Genomic DNA, 19,602 nt, shown 5'->3' with positions numbered 1-19,602 from the left:
TTAAAAAATTTAATCATTTATAGATAGACTGTACCTTTTTGTATTTGTCACCTTTATTCTCGATGGCCGGTTTAGAGGCTGTGCTCTGTAGAGATGCATCACATCGATAGTAACTGAATAACTGAATTTCCTGGACCTGGTGTATAACTACTCCTAACTTGGCTAAACAGTACACATTACAAAAACATGAACATTTACTTTACACTATTTGTGCGGTATGCAAGGACTTACAGTATAAAGCAATATAATCAGAGTATAACTAAAACTTAATACTGAATACATTAAAGAGTAGCTGCTATGACTGCAGTTCTTAACAGTGGTGATATGTGAACTAACCACTTCAAGAGGTGACTTTTCTGTTCCAATGCCATTGGCTGGAGTGTCTAAAAAGGAGGACAAAAAATATCATACTCATTCAGGATTTATTCAGTGGTTGAGAATGATACAACTGAGCACAAATGAAACAACTGGACACATAATAACTACTTAGTATTTACATACGAACTAAACTAACCCCAAAGGACATGAGGAATCTGATTCAGCTCTAGTATCTTTACATGTTTACTCTATCCATACTCTAAAGAGTTATAATACAGTCTATTAAAAAAAAGCAAAAATTACTTGTATAGGGTGTTCTTTTTGTCTTCTTTCACAACTTGTATATTTAGTTGTTTTTGTGATTATGTTTATTCTTGTGATGTAGCCCATTTATTTCTCTCACCAATAAAATAAAGCCTGTAACTTAGTACAATTGCTGGAATTGGTGTGGCTGCAGTTCTTCACACTTTGTACTGTCACCTACTTGATGCAAGAGAGAAGGAACGATGCACACTTCCAGCTCCGCCGCTGCTAAAAACGGCAGTGGCCTCAGAAATCTTCATCTTGGCTGGGGTGACCACCTGGAGGGAAAATCAGATGTCTATAAATCTTTATGATGGTCTGTTTTGTAGATTTTATTTCACATCAATAATAACACAGAAGTCTTTACAGAATAACTTCTGTGTTTAAGAGGAATTTAGTGTTTAATCCATGGTGAGGAAAATACTGCTCAATATTTATTTGGTGGCTTGTGTGCTCCCTCTGCTGTTAAGTTTCAGGTGTGCCTTTCTATTGAAGTATCACAACCAAGAGTTGTCTTACACTTTCATTATATAACTGATGCCAGCCTTAAAAAAGATGTTAGAGTGTAGCTGTTAGCATTTATATTAATAAATGAATAAATATTTGCAAATACTGGCTTTAGCTGAGGAATTGTTTGTTGTATCAATCTTCGTTAACTTCCAACTTGTGTTTTGACTCATTCGTTTTCTCTGAACTGATCTTTTTCTGCTTTCCTTCTTATTTTGCAGGTAGTTGCATGTGCTGTATGTGTTGCATTGCTACATTAAATAATATTATACACATTACAGGGATTTTCCTGCATATCTCTAGAAGCAGCTAGTATTTTAACCGTTTTCAGTGGGGTTTCATTTATAAAGCAGAATTTTGTTCATACCCAGAAATACCAGGAAAAATATGCACACTTCTGTAAAGTAAGCTAAAACACTGCCTTCACTGACTTAACTTTATGTTGATATCAATCATGGTATGCCCCTGCTCCCACTCCATTTTCCTGTCTAGTCTAAACTGTCTGTAATTTACAATTTAAATCTCTACCTGTGCTGGTTCAGCTGTAGCAGGTAAAACGTAGTTGACAGTACTTTTTTCACTTTCACCAAGAGACACCTGGCTCTCTGGAACAACCTAAAAAAAGATGAACATACAGGATGAAAAATCTTTTTAGACATTAACAAAAGATTTCTGATACAATAAAACCACATGAATAAAAAAACCCACACAGAAAAGCTTGCACCCATTATAATTTCGATTTAAATTAATAATAAATATTATACATTTCAATATATTACACTAGCAAATGTCCTTGGAGAAGATACAGAAAGCACTGAAGCATAAAGCGCTTTGAGAATCCGAGGACAAAAGCGCTATAGGAACCAGTCAATTTACCATTTAAACCCAACTCCAGCTCAAATATTGACAGTTTAATAAACACTGGAATCTGAGATGACAACTAATTATTACAGAAGTACAATAAGAGCATTACGTTGACAAACCAATGTTTACCTGAGTGTTGTTCTCCATTAAAGATCTAGCTGTAGCTTTCACTACAGATGAGCCCTGACGGAAGAAGAAAGTCTTAATCCAAATACTTAAATTCATCATGACCACAGTTTAGCTTCTGTTTGGAGCCCCATTCTATCAGTGGAAAATATAGACTTTTCCACTTGGTGTGAAAGTCTTTTTAACATTAATGTATACCTTAGAATTTACTTGTCATGTATCTATTGTGGTGTAGCAAGAAAATTCAGTAAAGACAGATAGACTCTACTTTATTTTTGCTGTGTTCATAGACATTTTGCACAGCCTGCAGGATGTCCAGTGAGGAGCTGAAATGGATCGTAAGAGTGGATCCTTCAGCTGCACCAACAATGACCACCTCTGACAGCTTGATCTGCAAGACCTGCCTCTTACCCTCCTCTGGACATTAAGAAATTTTTTATTAGAGCAAATACTTATACGAAATGGCAAAGTCGCATGCAAATAAAAATTCAGTGAATGCGAGCAGGCACAAATGCATTGGCCTTTGTGTATACATTACCTTTTACAGTGTAGCTTTGGACTTCATGCTCATTGAGACATATAGTTTCCCAGTGGCTATCCTTCGAGGGTAAACCAAAGTTTGTTAAGCAGATGTTGACTGTACTAAGCAAAAGTTGAGATTTTTTAATGTGTATATTACTATGTATATTGTATATGTGTGTATATTACTGATTTGAGGTATCTGTACCTCTTCATCAGCCAAGGAGAAGTAAAAAGAGATGCTGTGGCTGCCGAGGTTGAAGTCAATCCAGAATTCCTCAAGTTTCTCATCTGAGGGCATCAGCAGCTGACAACATAACCACAACCTTATTATAACAGCAACTTATAGTATTAACAATACAGCATGAATTTGGACATAAGCTGTTATTAGATTAAACAGACTAGGACTGTGTGGTGAGAGATACCTTATGTGTGTTCAGACAATTAATAACTGAGTTGTTTCAAATTCAGTTTTGTTTTTCACATTTTAGAACAGAATCCCTGTTGATACTGACCTCACTGCTGTCCAGATAAGCTTCCAAACAAGGGTAGGAATACACCCTACAGTGCACAAAGAATTGTGTCATCAGAACTTTCAGTAAATCTTTCCAGTCAAAATGGCCCAAATACAGAATGTAATTAGAGATTTTTATTAAAAGAGCTTGGCGAAAGAGTTTGTAAAATGCAATATTCTTAGAGAAATAGACAAACATATGAAAATTCATATTAACTCAGGTTTAGAATGAAAGTTACAAATGAAACCACATGTGTTGTATAGCACTGAGCTCTGTTATGTATGTACCTTCTCTTGTCTCCCTGCATCCCATTCACCATGTTTAGAAACGTACGACAAGCCTGAAATCACACACACTTGCATTCAATTTTATGCAGCCTTTCAGCATAAACAACATCAGCAACAGCACCAGTACATCAAAAATCAAAAGCAAATATAAAATAAACCAAAACAGACTAATGTTACCGTCTCAAATTCAGAATCACGTATTTTGGCAAATGCACTGGCCACAAGGCTCATTCTGAACCATTTATATGCAAGTTCCTTCCTCTGGTCAGTTGTGGCCATTCTGCACAATGCCTCCATCAAGGATGACTGAAAGTCATAGTCTGAGGGGGAAACAGAAACAGTGTTTTACATATTTTATTTTTAATAGTAATTCTGGGTAAAGAGAAATGTATAAAGAAAGCTTACCACCAACATCCATTATATGATCAGCCAGTTTGATCCTGTAATCAAATGAGCAATCTACTTCTTAATAATTAGTAAATGTGGTAATTCATTCTTGATTGTGATCATTCATGTTTCCAATTGTATTACATTTAATGTTAATAATCATTTAAGAGAACTACTGACATACATGATATCAGAGGCCTCTTGTGACATTAGGATCTTCGTGTCTTTTTTAAGTTCCACTGGGATTTTATCCAGAATTAAGTTGAATTTCCGAATCGCCTGTTAAAACATTATTAGGCAGTTAATCAGCTGTACCAAACAGAGGTCTTTCAGGTTCAGTGTTACTCTAAAAAAAATTAGAAAAACTATTGTAAACCTCTTTCTGGATCAGGACGTAGATTCTAGGGTCAACAGCCAACTGGCCAATAGGATACAGAAAGGACTCAGTGATTTTGTATGTCCCTGCAAAAATTAAATAAAACATGGTATAGCAGACAAAGTCAATACTTTCTTCTTGTATACAGAGTCATCATTAAATTGCTGTAAACTTATTAGAAACCTCTTTAAAGTTAGAAACTCTTATCCATCTTACACTTAAATATGTCCCGATTCACTTTTTTAAACAGTATAAAAAGATGTCATTATCTACAGTACATAGAGATATGTACATCCATACCCTCTTCGCATGCCTGATGAACTACCTTTAACATAGAGAAAGTAAAAACAAACCAAATTAAGAATACTGAAACAGTTGACTTTACAAAGTGTGTTTCTTATTAGAAGTTAGCTCACCGTTAAAGCATTTAAAAAGTCTTCAGAGAGGTTTATTAAGTTCTCATCCCACTGCAGCCCACACTGAATCCACAGTTGTCTGCATTTTTCAAACCACTCCACCATCTGCACAAAAAAGGGTTCAATCAGACTACATAAGTTTACAGAACCCACATAGTATGTACCTTTATGTATTATTACGTGTGTACTCATCTTTTTTATTAGACCCTGTGCTATTAACCCCAAAAGTCCTTGGTCACCACCAGGTAGTATTAGGTGTTTTCCACACTTGTAAAGACTGGCAAATCCCAGACTGGCCAATTTGGGGTCTTTTTGAACCAAACCCTATGGAACATAAATATGGTTTCATTAATTCCACTGATAACGCAGCATCATATTGTGTAACTGGGTGTTTTGAGTTTTATCTCACCCTGCAGATAAGTTTATCCAATTTGCTGAGAAACTGTTGAGAGCATTTCATGGGAGTCTCTTCATAAATCTCCCTCTGCAAGAACACATCCAGTGCTCGGACATCTCCGGACTTTACCGCCTCACTGATTATGTGCTCCAACTAAAAGGTTGAAGTATACAATTTACTTTTCACCATTAGGCCTGAATATTGATTAATTAAGTGATAGGAATATTTACAAAGGGAGAAAGTGTATGCATTCCCACCTGAGTGTTCTGTGCAGGTGCCATCCTTGTGAGAAAAGGTTTTAGCCTCTTTAAATTGACTGTAAACAAAAACAGCAGACATAAACCTACCAATCATAGGCCTATCTTAAAAGACCTCACTTTATATAAATTATGTATTGACATGTAATTTTCAGAAGTTTAATTAATTTGCCATCAAAACGCTAAACACTAAGTTATCTGTTATCTTCACATGAGCCTACATGAGATGCTTTATATAAATGTATTGCAGTACATGCAATCTGAGCTATGTCATGAGATATGCTGCTAACCTTTATGACCTAATCAGGCTTTATTGAAGTTAGCTAGCTTAACTTTGATGCTAATAGAAGCTAAACTTTCTCCGAGCCAACAATAATTTCAGACCATAACCATCAGCTAGCCCGGGATTACTACATACCTTAGGGAGATAATATTATATACACAGCTCTACTTACTGTGCTGTCAAATTTGGCACAAAAAGAGGACATGACAGGTTGCTTCTTATTTTAAGTTTTTCAGTTGATCCCCACAACGCGCGCGAAGTCTTTGCATTCTTTGCGCACGCGCGAGAGGGTTTACGTCCAGCCGGAACTGTCGACTCCGTTCATAATACAGTAAGACAACATTAAATACATTTTTAAAAAATCCTGTATACAGGCACTGTTGCTCAGCAGCTCTTTAGTCTGATTGATTTGAAATAGATCTGCTTATTCACCAGGGACAAGAGAACCATGTTTAGATTTTTTTTTTCTGTTTTGCGGTATAGTAAGTAATATTAAAGGGTAAACTGTAAGTATTTGTACTTAATTTTGTTCACATTTTTAAACTTTCTTTTCTACTACAGTTGTCTGACTGCTTTATTTATCAGTTACTTTTCAGGATCTTGCCTTTCTGTCCAGTTATACTATCCTCCCCATGTGATTTTTAACTTGATATCTTCCTGATAAACTACACCTACAGGAGATGCTTGGCCATGAAACCCATATCAAGAAGCGCCTGGTGTTATGTTAGTGCGAGAGGAGTTTTGGAGTTCTGCACTTACTGAGTCAGCAGAGCGTTGCCAGCTTTTAGGGACCATGTGCCTCAAGTCTCAGCAACCCCGGTGTGTAACTTTATATGGTCTGCCACTTCGTGGGTGGCTGTGGTTTCTAAATACTTCCACTTTTCAAAAATACCTCTTACGGTTAATGTTGGAATATCTAGGTGGGAAAAATTTCCAGGAAATGACTCTTTAAAAATGTGGCATTCTATTACAATACAACGCTCAAATTCAAATTGAGCTCTTCAAACCTACCAATTATTTTACAAATGTTTGCTAAGCTTGAACACATGGCTATAGATGCTTGGTTTTATACACATGAATTCAAAGAGTGAGACATGCGACCCAATACTTTTGTCCTCATAGTGTATTTAAACACCTTTAAAAAAGAAAAGAAAAAACTTACAAAGCTAAAAACATGGTTGTTTTTCTGACAAGACAACAACACTACTAACTGAAAACGCTACGTCTAGATGAACAGAATCAATTTTTGGGGAACCCTACTAACATCTTCCTATAGAACCCATTGTTCTGCAATAAACTACGCAGCAGCAATTAAACTTAGCCCCATTTTCAACATTACAGCAGTGAAATGCAATACACACAGGTATCAGGGCAACAGCAATTCAACAACAACAACACATATAAAAGGAAAACACAATCAGGAAGCATGTTTCCTGATAATACTTGCATATTCACACCTAAGTAAGATTTAGAATACAGGATTTTAGCTGGTAGTGGGTATTTTCACAGTGTGGTAGGCCTACTGCTACTTAGAATCTGCCACTTTTGCAAATATAAAACATTACATTTCCCTTGAGAGTAAAGTCATTTATTCTCTTATAGCTGAAATATTTACAAAATATGTTTGTTCGAGTATTCTGTAATTAGGAATATACATAACAGCTTTTTTTTAGAAAGGCATCTTCAAGCCCATTTGAGATGCAGGACTCCTGCATTTCATAAGCTAAATATGGCTTAGCACATGAGAGACATGTACACTGTATCTATGGCATGTTTTGACAACATTTGACTTCCAAATACAGATCCTAAAAACTCAGCAAACCGGTCCAGAAGACCAACATCCAGCTGGTAGAAAGCCTGGACTGTGAAGTCCATTAATTTCATTTTAACCCAAAAATTTTGTATGGGATGTTCCCACACTGAAGTGCAACGTTTATTAGGAAAATATAACAATTCAGTGCAATTTTTACAAACAAAAATACAAGTGGCAGTAAAGCTGGCACCAGGTGTAAGTGCACTTGTGTGTGTGTGTGTTTTATTCAAACTGCTATTATGCCAGCACTACTAAGAGCATCAACAGTTTCCTGTGTGTGGTTATGCCTCCATCAGTGCATTTTATCTTATTGCCATTAACATTACACATAAAATACCCCCCAAAAAGACAAATCCCAAAGGATTTTATGGCAAGCTATAGCACGCTCAAAAACGTATTTTTTATGCAGATTGGTTAAAAATTGCAAAAATGACCCCAAACGGCCTTGACAGATGTGTTTACCGAGTGTTTTTTGTATAGATATTGCTACATGTAATCATTAAGTGTTCTAATGCTCAAACTCTTCTCCCTTTTGTGTGCATACTAACTAAGTGAAGTGCACCATGCTATCCTCGCATTCTTTGGGCACAGAGAGCTTGTAGTTCTTGCAAATTAATTTATAATTCTTTCCATTGTTGTTGTCCCAGTACTCAGCACCACAGACTTTGTACTGAATGGCAAACTCTAACACTGCTTCTGGTTGCAGGAATGGAGGTACAGGCAGATGAAAACGAAATGTATCGCAGCTGATTTGGCCCATTCTGCCCTCACAGTTCTTAGTGATGCTGGACACCCAAGAGGCCTTAGCTTCTGCACAACTCTTCCATCCTGTAAAAGAATAACGAGCCGTCACATCTTTCTCAAAGTCCAAATTGAGGACTTGGGTGATTCCGATGACCCCCAACTCAAAACACAAGACTCTTTCAAGACAAACTTTCTGCTCATGGAGACGATGCAGGAATCCTGGATGGTCTCCAGGTTGCTGGGCAAATGCTGGCTTCAGGTATGGCAAAGAAATCTCCATATGCCTTCCATCTGCCATCTCTGCACTCATCAACAGTCTAAAGGTAACATGATGGGGCACAAGTGGATCCTCTCCCGATTTAAAAATCTTGACGTCTTCCAGGTCCAGTCCCAAAGAGTCAACAAACCGTACGCCAACACTTCTGCACTGCTTCTTCTTGTCAGTGGCAGAAGGCAGCGAGTGCGACCGCTGACGGATGATGGGTTTAGGCGTAGGTTCACAGGAGAGACTGCGGTGAAACTGTTGTTTTGGGAATGAAACTCTGGGGCTCGGGGGACGGATTGGAACTGGCTTCTTCTGCACATTAGGCTTGTCAGCCCGGAGCATTTCAGTCAGGTTAATAGTAACACATGACCTCCTCTGTTCAGACTGTGCTGGAGGAATCCTCTCAAGTCCAATAAACCACCCTTTATCCATGTGTGGTGAGAACAGGGGTTCAGTTCACCTGTAAAGTTGGGAAGTAAAAGCATAAGCTTCAGCATCAGCTTACTAAATGCAACAAGCCATGAAGCAACTTTCAAAAGAGCAACTTTGACGTTTAAACAGTAGAGAGTGGGCGTGTACTCGGGGAGTACGTGCCCGCATGCATGCATACGGTCTTTTTCTGCCTCTCTAAATGACTGCAGTATTCCTGAAACTGCCTTTAACATCACTTGCTGCAATCAGACGTTGACATCACCTCACCATGTGAAGATGCGAAGAGTCAGTCACGTATAAGCTGTAGGAAGCAGCCCAATCTCGATCCTCCATGTAGAGTAGTATTATCAGTGCTGCGTGTAGTGCCTGTTATTGGTTGCAACCGCGTAGCCTGATTTGTAACTGCTAACTGCCTTCATCGCTCTCCAACATCCCATACATGCATTCAACGTGAGGTCTATACAGATCAGCTGACGTGCTCGCAGTTAACAGGAAACTACACACGGACCAGAATGACGTCGCATGGGTGATTGAGTACTTTAAATGAAGCGGGTGCGAGTTCACGCTGTTTAACTCCTTCTCTGGGACACGGTCCTCATCGGATCCCATCTTGTGCACTCCATTTGCTTATCGACTGCAAGCAAGACTCTGCAAAAAAGGGGCTTCAGCAAACGCTTTAAAATGAAGCCAGCGCGCTTTTAACTGCAACTCCCATGATGCACCGGTGACGCTCGCTTCGACACGAACAGGCGAGCCAGTCAGCAGCAGGTAAACAAACCTATCTGACTGGGACGGCGAGCCAAACAAAGCGTTTGCGCCGTGTCACCGTCTCGCATTTGTAATGGTGATGAGGACGACATCGGGGAAGGAGACGCGCCAGCTGTCAGCAAGCGATTCAAATAAAAGCTGATCTGCGATCGAGCAGCGGGGCCATACGACGGAGATTAGGAGGACGCGTTTCAACCTGCGGATACAGGGGACGCTTGACATCTACGCACGATGCACTGCAGCATTTTTGAGAAAATGGGTGTTTTTAGCCTAATTATCAGACTGGAATATGTGATCCGAGATGTCGGTTGGGTTCTTTAGCTACCGTGTGATCTAACTGCATCGGACTCGAAAGCAACAATCATCCCCCACTGTGCTGCAATATGGGGCCCATCATGCAGGAGCGCACAGCATCCACGACACTGAAACGCGTCGTTTCCAAAGAGAAGATTCGGGTGAAAAATACCGAAAATAGCGGGACAGTAACCAGGTAGGCCTCGTTTACGCTGACGGGTATTGCACGTTTTTTTCCCTTTTTTTTCGTTTTATTTGTATCCTTGACGCGAAGGCGATCCTAACAAACCCGTGTTGTGTTTTTGCAGTTCAAAGAAGGGTAACAAGACGAAGAAATCTGTGGGCCAAATGAAAAATGGTCTCCCAGGACCAGGTCAAGATAAGGACACGGTGACAACAGTGCACAGAGTATGTAAATGATAGCCTGCTAAATTAAAGGGATGTAAATGTATACAACGTCATTATTATTTTTATTATTTGATAGCAAGATAGTGTTGCCTCATGAGTTCCTACCTGTGTACAAAAAGCAGAAGTAATGAGAGATTGTTTTACAGGGTGCACAATCAAAAGGTGCCAGAGTGAAGCCTTGCACTACACGCAATACAAGCAAAGTGTCCAGGTAAGAGTGGAGTTGGGGGTGTGCATGCTTTGCGATTACTTTGTAAATCCCTAAATCCCCAACAGCTTTTCCCCGTCTGTCTCCTTACAGCCCCGAAGAAGAAGGGGATTTGAGACCTCAGCTCCGCAAGCAATCTTATGCACACAGGAAGGAGGAAAAGCGAGAAAATCAACGTGTGTCCCAATGCACCAGCGAGCTCCAGCAAAACCGTGGGGGGATGGGAAAAAATCGGCGAGCCCTCTCGCTGCCTCTCTCTCCGATATCAGGAGTACGGCAAGTGCCGGCTCAGCCCCTGATGCACTCCCCAGCTCCCACCCCCGAGGCACTCCAGCAGCACTACAACCACAAAGATGATGACACAGACAGTGCAAGTGATCTGTCGGACTCTGAGAGGCTTCCAGTTCTGCCCTCCCCATGCACTCCCTGTACCCCTCCCCATCTCAACCTCCGGGCAGAGATCATCAACTCTAGCGACTTTCCCCCAGACTTTCCGGGACCCCATGGGGCAGTGGGTGATGAAGATGAGAATGAGAAACCCAGCTACAGTTACCCAGACTTTCTTCCTCCTCCCTTTAACAGTTGGAGTCTGAGACAGCTGGCAGTGTTTCTGCATACAGAGGGTCGTGGTGCCCCCCGGCCTAAGCCAGTAGGGCCCTTAGAGAAGTACCTGGAGAAGCTCCTCCAGCTGGAGTGGCTCCAGATTCAAACGGTGCAAGCAGAGAGCAGCCGTCTGCCTGGGAGCCGCCCAAGGCCACAGGGCTTCTCCTCTGCTACTACAGCTCATCAACCTAGGCCTCACACAGCTCCACCATCCCGACTCAACTCCCCAAAAGGGCTGCGGCACACCCAGCGAGCATTCCCATTTGCACCTGTCAACAACCCCCCATCACCTGCCTCAACCCAGCACCAAGTCTCCCGCCTTCCAGTCTGTCCTCACTGTCACATTCGCTACCCATTGTGCAATGGAAGCTGCTCTGCTTATGTCTACCAGCGCCACTCACGACTCAGCCCACTGCTTGAGCGCAGAGCCAGACCCAGTGCACCGACAAAAAGGAGCAGCAGTGAGACCCGAGCTCCCTCCACAGAAGGTAGGAGCCCAGGAGGGCAAGGTGGAAGTGTGGGAGGGGCTCACACCCCAGTTAGCCCCTCAGCTGGAAAGAGTCACCACAGGCAAATGCAGGCTGCAGGCAATGCCCGTAAGCTACCCCAGGAATCTGGCACTAACCCAAACAGCAGAGGTCAGGCGAGGAAAAGCCGTGTCAGAGCTAACTCTGAGACAGATGTTAAAAAGGAGGCTGGTGGCATGAAAGCAACCGGTGCAGAGAAACGTGCTTTTGCTGCAAGTAAGAGAGAGACCATGACATCCAAGAAAGAGGAGAGGGACTGGCAGAAGACAGAGGCAGTAGGCCAGGCCTCTAAAACAGCCATGAAAAGAGCTGCTAAAGACCTGTCCTCTCTCCCCAAAGCCCCAGTCAGTAGTAAGCAGTGCGGCAAGATGAAAAATGTGCACTTTGTCGCAAAGTAACCCCTGTAGACTTGCAATATAGTGCTTTCCTTAGAGGTTACTCGGTACAGGAGCTTGAATCTATGCTTGCTTTCTGTGTAAACTGTGTAATACTAACATGTTCTAACTGTTGTACAGCTAAATCAGTAAGTGGTGTACAGCCTTTAAAGGTCGAAACCATCAGCAATCGTGCAGCTAGAATACAGAAAATAAACAGGAAAGATAACTCGACATTTAAATAGAGCAGAACTATATACGCTGCATTTAATTCCGAATGTACAGTTATAGTTATATGGCTCACTATGAGCCTGAACACTGCTATTATTCAAAAAAGTAAAGCTTTTGTGTACAATAAATAAATAAGTAAAACTATTGCACTGCACAGTCATTGCTCAGTAATCCTCTAATGTTAAAATAAGCATTTACTGTCCCGCTGGCCAGTTTTCAGCATAAGTAATCCACAGTGAAGATAAACAGAGGTCACTATGTTTCAACCATCAAATACGACCATAGCTGTTTCAGTGCAATTTTTGAATGTTGGAATGTATTTGTTTTCAATGTTCTTATTTTTTTTCCTCAATGTTGCTTTTTATTGTTCCTTTGGTGCCTCCATGTTTTAAGACACATTTTGAGTTAAAGCAAGTTTAGGTGAAAAGGAGGCAAAGTAAGTGGTGGGGTACTGCAGTAATGAGGTCTGTTCCAGATATATTTGTGATATGGTTTTACATTTTTGGTTACAAGGGCTTTTCATGTTTGAACAGCTTGAATTGTAGTTATGATAATATACTGTATTTTGCATAGAGCTGAGCTCTTTCTATCATTGAAGACGGTGTAATGTTTGCTACGAATGTAAATGCATATTTTTCCAAATTTTATATGCCATAGTTATATTTATCAGAAGTGCTGTGGTTGACTTGTACTTTCTTCTTCTTCTTCTTCTTCTTCTTCTTCTTTTTCCCCCCATCATCATTGCTGTTTACACTGTCACGCACAAACACAAAAACGCAAAGAAAAAGAGCTGAATGTAACTTTGTGTCATTCCCAGGATTCAATGGAAGTTCAGAGGATCATAGCTACTAAGCTGTAATGTTCTACATATCACCTCCATATCCCATACTTGACGTCTGTAGGACACTGTGTTTACATGAGTATTTTATCTGTTTCTTGTGATTACTATGTGCACTTGATTCATGAAAACACGACACCAATGTAAATGTGCTACTTATTCTGACTGCACCTCTTAACTTAAATATCTATGTAAACTATCAAAGCCATAGATAAGGGGCCTGGAGTGGCAGTGTTGTTCTAAATGTGTACATTACATCGACATGCACGCAGAAAGATTGTGGTATGTACAGTATTTTCTCAATGTTGAATGCGAGTATTTGTAAGGCATAGAAATAAATGTTTTGCACACAAGCGGCACTGGTCTGTTGGTCATTCTTTGAAGCACCTGAAGAAATGGTGCCAGATTCACAAGTGTTTTTGTCATTGACATTGTGCATGCAAACATGCAAACACACGCTGCCATTCAAGCACATTGATTACAGTATTGGATTCAAAAGAAAAACCCTCTGTACTGGTGTATTTCTTGTTGAATGTAATGTAGGGTTGTTACATGGTTTGTAGTAGATTTTAAGCATCAGATCTGCACAGATAACTGTATAAAGCATTAGAAATGTATTTCCCCATAGCTGGCCGCTTAATTAGACCCCTCAATGCCACCCTGATTATTCAATCTTTAACACTAAGTACTGGAGTAGCAGCATTGTAGTAGAAAATCTCAATCTGATTATGCCTTCCTTTGGCATGGAAATGGTTTTAGAAGCTGGCGAAGCTGTTTCTCTCTGTCGTTTACACACCCTGCAACAAAGAAGAGGTTCTTAGAATGGGAATTACTGTTGCCTCGAAAAGAAAAGGAAAAAAAAACCAGGAGCAGCACATTTAGGCTACCTAGGTGTGTGTTGGCTGTGAAACCTGAGCTGCCAAATGTTTGTAGGTTGGCATCCTCTCTGTAGACAGGACCATCATTCCACATGAGATCGTAGCCACCCACTCTTTTCTCCTTCCCAGTGAGCCTAAGGAGAAAACAGTCCATTAGAACGCAGTATGCAAAAAAAGGAAATGGAAGTAAGCTTTTCAAAAGTGCTTCTTCACACTCACATTCTTAACTTTTAAATGTGCTATAATCCAGGCTCAGACCATATAAAATGACTGCAGGGAGGGGAAGTCCTCGAACTCTGCTCCCTAATGACAAAACGGAAAAACATATGAATGAGGTCTTTACCTTCCCTCCATATCCACAACATTCAAAGTGTCTTCCAGCAGTCTGCATTTCATCTCGTAATCCTCCTGACAGCTGGGCGTGTGTGATGGAGAGGCATTCACCTCAATTAACCACCTGTGGAAAGATGAAGGGTTGATTATGTTCAGCAAACATTTACTTTCATGCCACTGTGGGCCAATCCATGAGTACAGCAGACAGTTCATTAAGGATGGCTAGTATTTGCAGTGGACAGAGGTGCTTTAATTAATCCGTGCGCTGTAATTTAGCACGGCCCAGCTCTCAGCTTATCAGATATGCTGAGCATTTCGTTTGTGGTTATTCATGCATTTCTAGTGAATTCTCCTACCTTAGGTATTTATTTCAGTTTTATTTTATAAATATGTAATACAAGTTTTTTCAGGCCATTGAGAAACCCAAAAATTCTTAAGCATAGACATGCATGGTTTAGTAGTGTATGTTTAGAAATACACGTAAATATGATAGTGCACTGTGTTGGCATGTGTTTATAGACTTACGGTTTGAGGTTCTGATCCAGTAGTATGTCATAACCATAGAGCTCAAAGCAGTGTTTGTCATTAATAATGACCTTTTGTACACTCTGCAGACTGCGGACAAAGATGTTGTCCATCTCTTTAAACAGGGTTTCTACCATCTCTGTGCCGTGTTTTGCAGTCAGGTATCTTCGAAGCTGTTGCATCTGCCACTTGCATCCCTGCTTATCGTTGGATGAAACAATGCAGCAATAAAGAGATAAAAGCTGTTTAAAACAGACATGTTTCAGAACATAAAAGTAACATGAGCTCTTTTTCTTTGAGGTTCCTGAATTACACACCTTCTCGTGATCATAGTCAGGTGCTGTTTTTTGAACAGACACATTGGTGAGATGCATATCTGAAAATAGGTGCTAAGGAGAAAACTTTACTGATGGGATTCAACATGGACAAAAGCAAAAAAAAAAAAAAAAATTAGGATGTGACAGTCTCGGAAATGTGGCCAAACTGAGCTATTTAAAATTTATTTTTACATGACAATTCGTTAGACAGAGCCTAAATTTATTATGCTGATAACCCAGGGCTAAATGTATATTAGTAAATGTATCAGCATTCAATTTAATGCAAAAAAACCCCCAACAACAATAGTAGAAAAAGGGATACACTTGTCATCAATACTGCTGAGGGAAAAGCGAATGCCTGAGAAGCGCGCAAAGCCGTCTCGATACAGCCAGGCTTTCAGGGGTACATACTGAAAGAGAGACAAACTGATTTTAACATGCAGCAGATTTTTCATTTTATATAAAACTATGCAAGCTACAGGGATCAGTACATACTGATGTGACCAGCACATAGACCCTCATATCAAACTTTCTGCCTGTTGGGGAAAAAAGCATAAAAGGTAATGAAGCAAGGATATTTTCTCATCGACAACAGTCAACATTGCTAAACAAAGTATTGTCAATTTTCATTGTATGTTAAATGAAACTGTAAATTAATTATATTAAATTGTATTATTTTAGCATGCTCATTACCATTGATTAAATAAGGGTTCTCTATATAGCGCTGTGCCACATAGCTTTTCACTTGAACTCCGTCCTTCTGTTCCTCTGAGCGGGAACCATCCTGTGTGAGTATTATCAATCAGACTCTCAAAATGTCTCCTTTTAGCAGTTTAACTTACAACCAGTTCTTTACATAACCCCACCTTCTTCCACTCTATGATGTCTTTCAGTTTTCTGAACAGAAAAATGCCTTTGCCTTGAGATTTTCCAACCTAGACAAAAGAGATATATTTTCATGGTATCGGAGCAGCATGGTTATAACTTATTTTTACTTTCTGAGGTCATAAAAACTTTTTTTTGTTGTTTTTGCACCTGTTTACTTGTTTTTTTCTTTGCTTGTTTTTTAACTAACCGGCTTCATGATCCAGGTGTTGCCAGGGCTTCGATTGAATTCCTCTACAAAGAGATGATACTCACTGGGCATTGCAAAAGTGCAAGGGAAAAAATCACAGTTGGATGCTTCTATGCGACCAACCTCCCTTTCAAGCTGTTTCTGGTATCTCTTGAGGTTTTTCACCATAAGATTTTTGCGAGTCAGCTGTAGTGCAAAACATAGAAACAAAGGAAATGACTTGTTTACCACTAAAATGTCCATTTAACAGTTACATGAAACCACAGGCTGATGATAACTCACCTCATAATGGTTGCGAAAGTGGTTTATCCTTACGTGCTCCTCCATGTATGTATGATCAAAATTCTCCCTCAGCCATCCCACATCACACCAGTTGAAGTCCCACTCACCATCACTGTGAGGAGGAGAAAAGAAAGCTGCAGGATCAAAGACACCGCTGCCATCCATCCCTGGTGTAGCATTCTCTGGGGAATGTTCCTGATTTCCTTCTATATATGCAATCCTGCACATAATTCCACAGAGTCTTTCTAAAATATCAATCTACTCACTCTTTAACTTCAATCCAGTTTGGTCTTTGGTGCAAGACATCCTGTATGGTGTTACAAGGCAGGCCACATTTGTAGCGCACACAGCTTCTTCCTTCCCTGAGGAAACATTGCATCACAGTACATGTATTTTTAAATGTACAATCAAATTACGAACAACACTTACCGCTCTTCATATGAGCCTTTGTATCCATATGCCTGTAAAGGTAAAGGAAGCAAAAAGAACTCAGTGGCTGTGAGGAGTGAAAAAAGTTAGCTTTACAAACACTTGACAACTTCCAGCTTAATTGGTAATTGAGTGTGAAGTTGTAAGATGTTGAAAAATGTTGTCAATAAGCAATTTTTCAGAATTGGCAAATTGCTGCTTAACCCCAACTTCCTCCTAATTTGTGGCTCTCATGTGTTACTATTTTATTTCAGTTTTAACACCACAAAGTTGGGATAACCCAAGGTCAACGAGTGTGTTTTTCAGACAACTGAATACTACGCTGAACAGCACTCTTCTGCTTTGATTATTAAATTATTAGCATGTGTATCCCGTGAGTAAGTTATAACTCTAGCAGCTAGGCAATGCCACATCCACATCTTTGTTATGGGAACAATGTCGCTTCTTTCTTTTTACCTTATACTTTGACATGGATGCCCTGACCGCGAAAAACAGAGGGAATTGTCGAAATTACTATTATTACAAAAGTATTTTTAAAAACACGTGAAAGTAACGCATACTGGCTACAATAGCAAAAGTTAGCTACTGTTCAACAGTGTTTAACAACTGCTACCATGGCAACCTTGCCCCGTACTGTCGGAAGAATGTCCTAGTGTACTTCCCGTAGAAGACGGAGACTTATTTTTCAAGCAGAAGCGCGAGACATGTAACGAGACACAAAACGCTCACAAACGTTATAATAATGTGAGGTTTTCACCAGCATCTATGACAGGGTCTCATGAGCTGCTTGTTAACCCGATAATATGGAGAACATATTAAAAAATAACAGGCATACAAAAGCTTCTAAAGAATGATGGAAACAGTAATCATTATTATCTTTATTATTAGGAATCTGTTCTATCAATTCACCACTTAGTGGCGCCAAAACTCCAATGAGTGGGCCAAATGGTGCATTTGTAGCATATGCTAATCAATAATAGTATTTTGTTTAACAGCATTTACTATTTATTTTTCCCTGCTAAATTAAATGAATTAATGTGTAATTGCATTATTTACATATTTGTATTATCTATCTGTCAACAAATATATAAATGGAAGCTAATACTGCTATATTATTGTTATAATTATTATTATTATCATTATTAGTGTATATATAATCCTGCCATTAATAAAAACCAGAGACAGGAATTGCATTTAGTGAACTGTCATCACTATGGATTGATCTTTAATCCCTTGCTTCTTAAATTGTCAGAACACAATGCTCTGTCAATGGTTAATTGAGCTCAGTTCAGTTCGATTTAATTTATATAACGCTAACCAACAATAACAGTCACCTCATCGTGCATATACACTGCAAAGTAAAGACCTACAATATTAGAGAGCAAAACACCAACCAGAGGATTCATGGATTGTATCTATTATGCATATTTTTCTTTGTGATTGAAGCCTGCTCATTTAAGTGGTCATTACTTTCCTCGAATTTTTTTAATGTCTCTGTGATATGACCCACACTGTGTTCAACACCCACACCTTTAAAAATAAAAGTTCTCAAAGTGACACACTCTGAGCACCTTTATTTTTAAATATAGCATCACCACTGCTTCGGCACAGAATATATTTTCCAGCTTCTTCCCACAGAAAGCACACCGCTCTTTCCTGAGTCCGGGCACTAGAAAGGGGCCGAGTTCATTAGTTGTAATCCATCTCACCTGTCCTCTCCGTCCTCCCGGCACAGCCCCGTGATCTTACCGTACCACCGCTCCATTGCAGCTGAGCCAGAGTCCACCGCTGCCACAGTCTCATTGATCCTTTGGTTATTGTTAATGTTCATTTAAACAAATCCGTGGTGGGTTGGGGTTACAGTAGGCTATGTGGAAAGTATCTATTTTTAAGCTATAGCCAGTTTGCAAAAACATTGACATTTGTTGTTTTTCAGCGTACTGTCAACAAAGTGAGGGGAGCTTATGCTGGACTCACATTTCTGTGAAAAGTTAAATAAACTGGCACATTACTTGTTACCTCAAACAATCATCCATACTTTAGACTCTGGCTTATATGTATATGTAAATAAAATCTGATCAGGCTATTTAAGAAGACTTTAAGATGAATGTTGATAACCTCTCAAATTGTAAAATGAATGGCACTCAAGCTAAACCAAAACCCAGCCTCAAAGCCTCATTGAAATGACAGCTGATTTAAGGAACACATTAGACTGTGAGCCATTATGAGTTTTATTGTAATTATTGGGTCCTTTTTTATCACAAAGATGAAGGCCAGATCAAATATGCTCAAATGGCAATTTCTTATGTTTCAAATCCAAAACAGATGGCTATAAAATGGCATCAGTTTTCTTTTAACCTTCATCTGCTTGGCTGAGGCACAGAAGTAAAAACATGCACGTATTAATTTGGTCTCCAAATGGCAATAAATATTTGGAGCACCCCGGACCGACTGTGCATGCCATGTGTAATAATTAAATGAGAGTGTGGTCAAAGGAGCTTGCAAAGAAAAGCGTCTGGACTTCTTTAAGTTGCTTGAAGACGTTTCACCTCTCATCCGAGAAGCTTCTTCAGTTCTAAGGTCAAATGGTGGAGAGTCCCAGATATAAACCTAGTGGGAGAGACCCCCCACAGAGGGACAAAAGGACCCCCTGATGATCCTCTAATCGCCTGAGCCAATGTGTGAAACTGGGTGTGGGTCCCA

General features: G+C 39.9%; 4 protein-coding genes across 4 annotated transcripts in view; 1 reads left to right on the top strand and 3 right to left on the bottom strand.

Annotated features, from left to right (window-relative positions):
* Positions 1-5,296, bottom strand: part of sycp2 (synaptonemal complex protein 2) — a 17,352-nt gene extending 12,056 nt beyond the window's left edge. The window contains exons 1-9 of the mRNA XM_013910790.1: positions 5,273-5,296; positions 5,028-5,168; positions 2,846-2,944; positions 2,387-2,533; positions 2,122-2,175; positions 1,657-1,743; positions 803-899; positions 337-383; positions 35-85 (exon numbers count right to left, since the gene is read on the bottom strand). Coding sequence (XP_013766244.1) covers positions 35-85; positions 337-383; positions 803-899; positions 1,657-1,743; positions 2,122-2,175; positions 2,387-2,533; positions 2,846-2,944; positions 5,028-5,168; positions 5,273-5,296 — 747 coding nt within the window. The remainder of the gene's footprint in view (positions 1-34; positions 86-336; positions 384-802; positions 900-1,656; positions 1,744-2,121; positions 2,176-2,386; positions 2,534-2,845; positions 2,945-5,027; positions 5,169-5,272) is intronic.
* A 2,290-nt stretch (positions 5,297-7,586) lies between these two features.
* ppp1r3da (protein phosphatase 1, regulatory subunit 3Da) lies at positions 7,587-9,509 on the bottom strand. The gene is made up of 2 exons (XM_005732951.2): positions 9,077-9,509; positions 7,587-8,837 (listed from the first exon to the last, which is right to left on the bottom strand). The coding sequence occupies exon 2, from the start codon at positions 8,807-8,809 to the stop codon at positions 7,916-7,918; it is 894 nt and encodes a 297-aa protein (XP_005733008.1). The 5' UTR covers positions 8,810-8,837; positions 9,077-9,509; the 3' UTR covers positions 7,587-7,915.
* Positions 9,510-9,544: 35 nt separating this feature from the next.
* fam217ba (family with sequence similarity 217 member Ba) lies at positions 9,545-13,408 on the top strand. The gene is made up of 4 exons (XM_005732950.1): positions 9,545-10,067; positions 10,180-10,279; positions 10,426-10,490; positions 10,581-13,408. The coding sequence occupies exons 1-4, from the start codon at positions 9,961-9,963 to the stop codon at positions 12,013-12,015; spliced, it is 1,707 nt and encodes a 568-aa protein (XP_005733007.1). The 5' UTR covers positions 9,545-9,960; the 3' UTR covers positions 12,016-13,408.
* A 164-nt stretch (positions 13,409-13,572) lies between these two features.
* Positions 13,573-17,516, bottom strand: ttll9 (tubulin tyrosine ligase-like family, member 9). The gene is made up of 14 exons (XM_005732949.1): positions 17,356-17,516; positions 16,900-16,931; positions 16,737-16,832; positions 16,471-16,582; positions 16,189-16,374; positions 15,980-16,048; positions 15,807-15,897; positions 15,609-15,649; positions 15,436-15,523; positions 15,114-15,172; positions 14,797-14,993; positions 14,282-14,395; positions 13,948-14,072; positions 13,573-13,857 (listed from the first exon to the last, which is right to left on the bottom strand). The coding sequence occupies exons 1-14, from the start codon at positions 17,368-17,370 to the stop codon at positions 13,787-13,789; spliced, it is 1,296 nt and encodes a 431-aa protein (XP_005733006.1). The 5' UTR covers positions 17,371-17,516; the 3' UTR covers positions 13,573-13,786.
* Between the last annotated feature and the right edge of the window lie 2,086 nt (positions 17,517-19,602).

The sequence above is a fragment of the Pundamilia nyererei genome, unplaced genomic scaffold, assembly GCF_000239375.1.
Source record: "Pundamilia nyererei isolate P.nyererei 1_Seehausen unplaced genomic scaffold, PunNye1.0 scaffold00049, whole genome shotgun sequence".
Lineage (NCBI taxonomy): Eukaryota > Metazoa > Chordata > Actinopteri > Cichliformes > Cichlidae > Pundamilia > Pundamilia nyererei.
The sequence above is the reverse complement of the archived record's forward strand: the minus strand, read 5'-3'. Positions and strand labels throughout refer to the sequence as shown.

Coding starts and splice junctions, on each gene's coding strand:
- fam217ba (XM_005732950.1), top strand. CDS start 9,961: ATGGGGCCCATCATGCAGGAGCGCACAGCATCCACGACACTGAAACGC. Junction 10,068..10,179: donor AATAGCGGGACAGTAACCAG/GTAGGCCTCGTT, acceptor GTGTTTTTGCAG/TTCAAAGAAGGGTAACAAGA. Junction 10,280..10,425: donor CGGTGACAACAGTGCACAGA/GTATGTAAATGA, acceptor ATTGTTTTACAG/GGTGCACAATCAAAAGGTGC.
- ttll9 (XM_005732949.1), bottom strand. Junction 16,375..16,470: donor ACTTTCGCAACCATTATGAG/GTGAGTTATCAT, acceptor TTTGCACTACAG/CTGACTCGCAAAAATCTTAT. Junction 15,650..15,806: donor GAACCCTTATTTAATCAATG/GTAATGAGCATG, acceptor TTTCCCCAACAG/GCAGAAAGTTTGATATGAGG.
- ppp1r3da (XM_005732951.2), bottom strand. CDS start 8,809: ATGGATAAAGGGTGGTTTATTGGACTTGAGAGGATTCCTCCAGCACAG.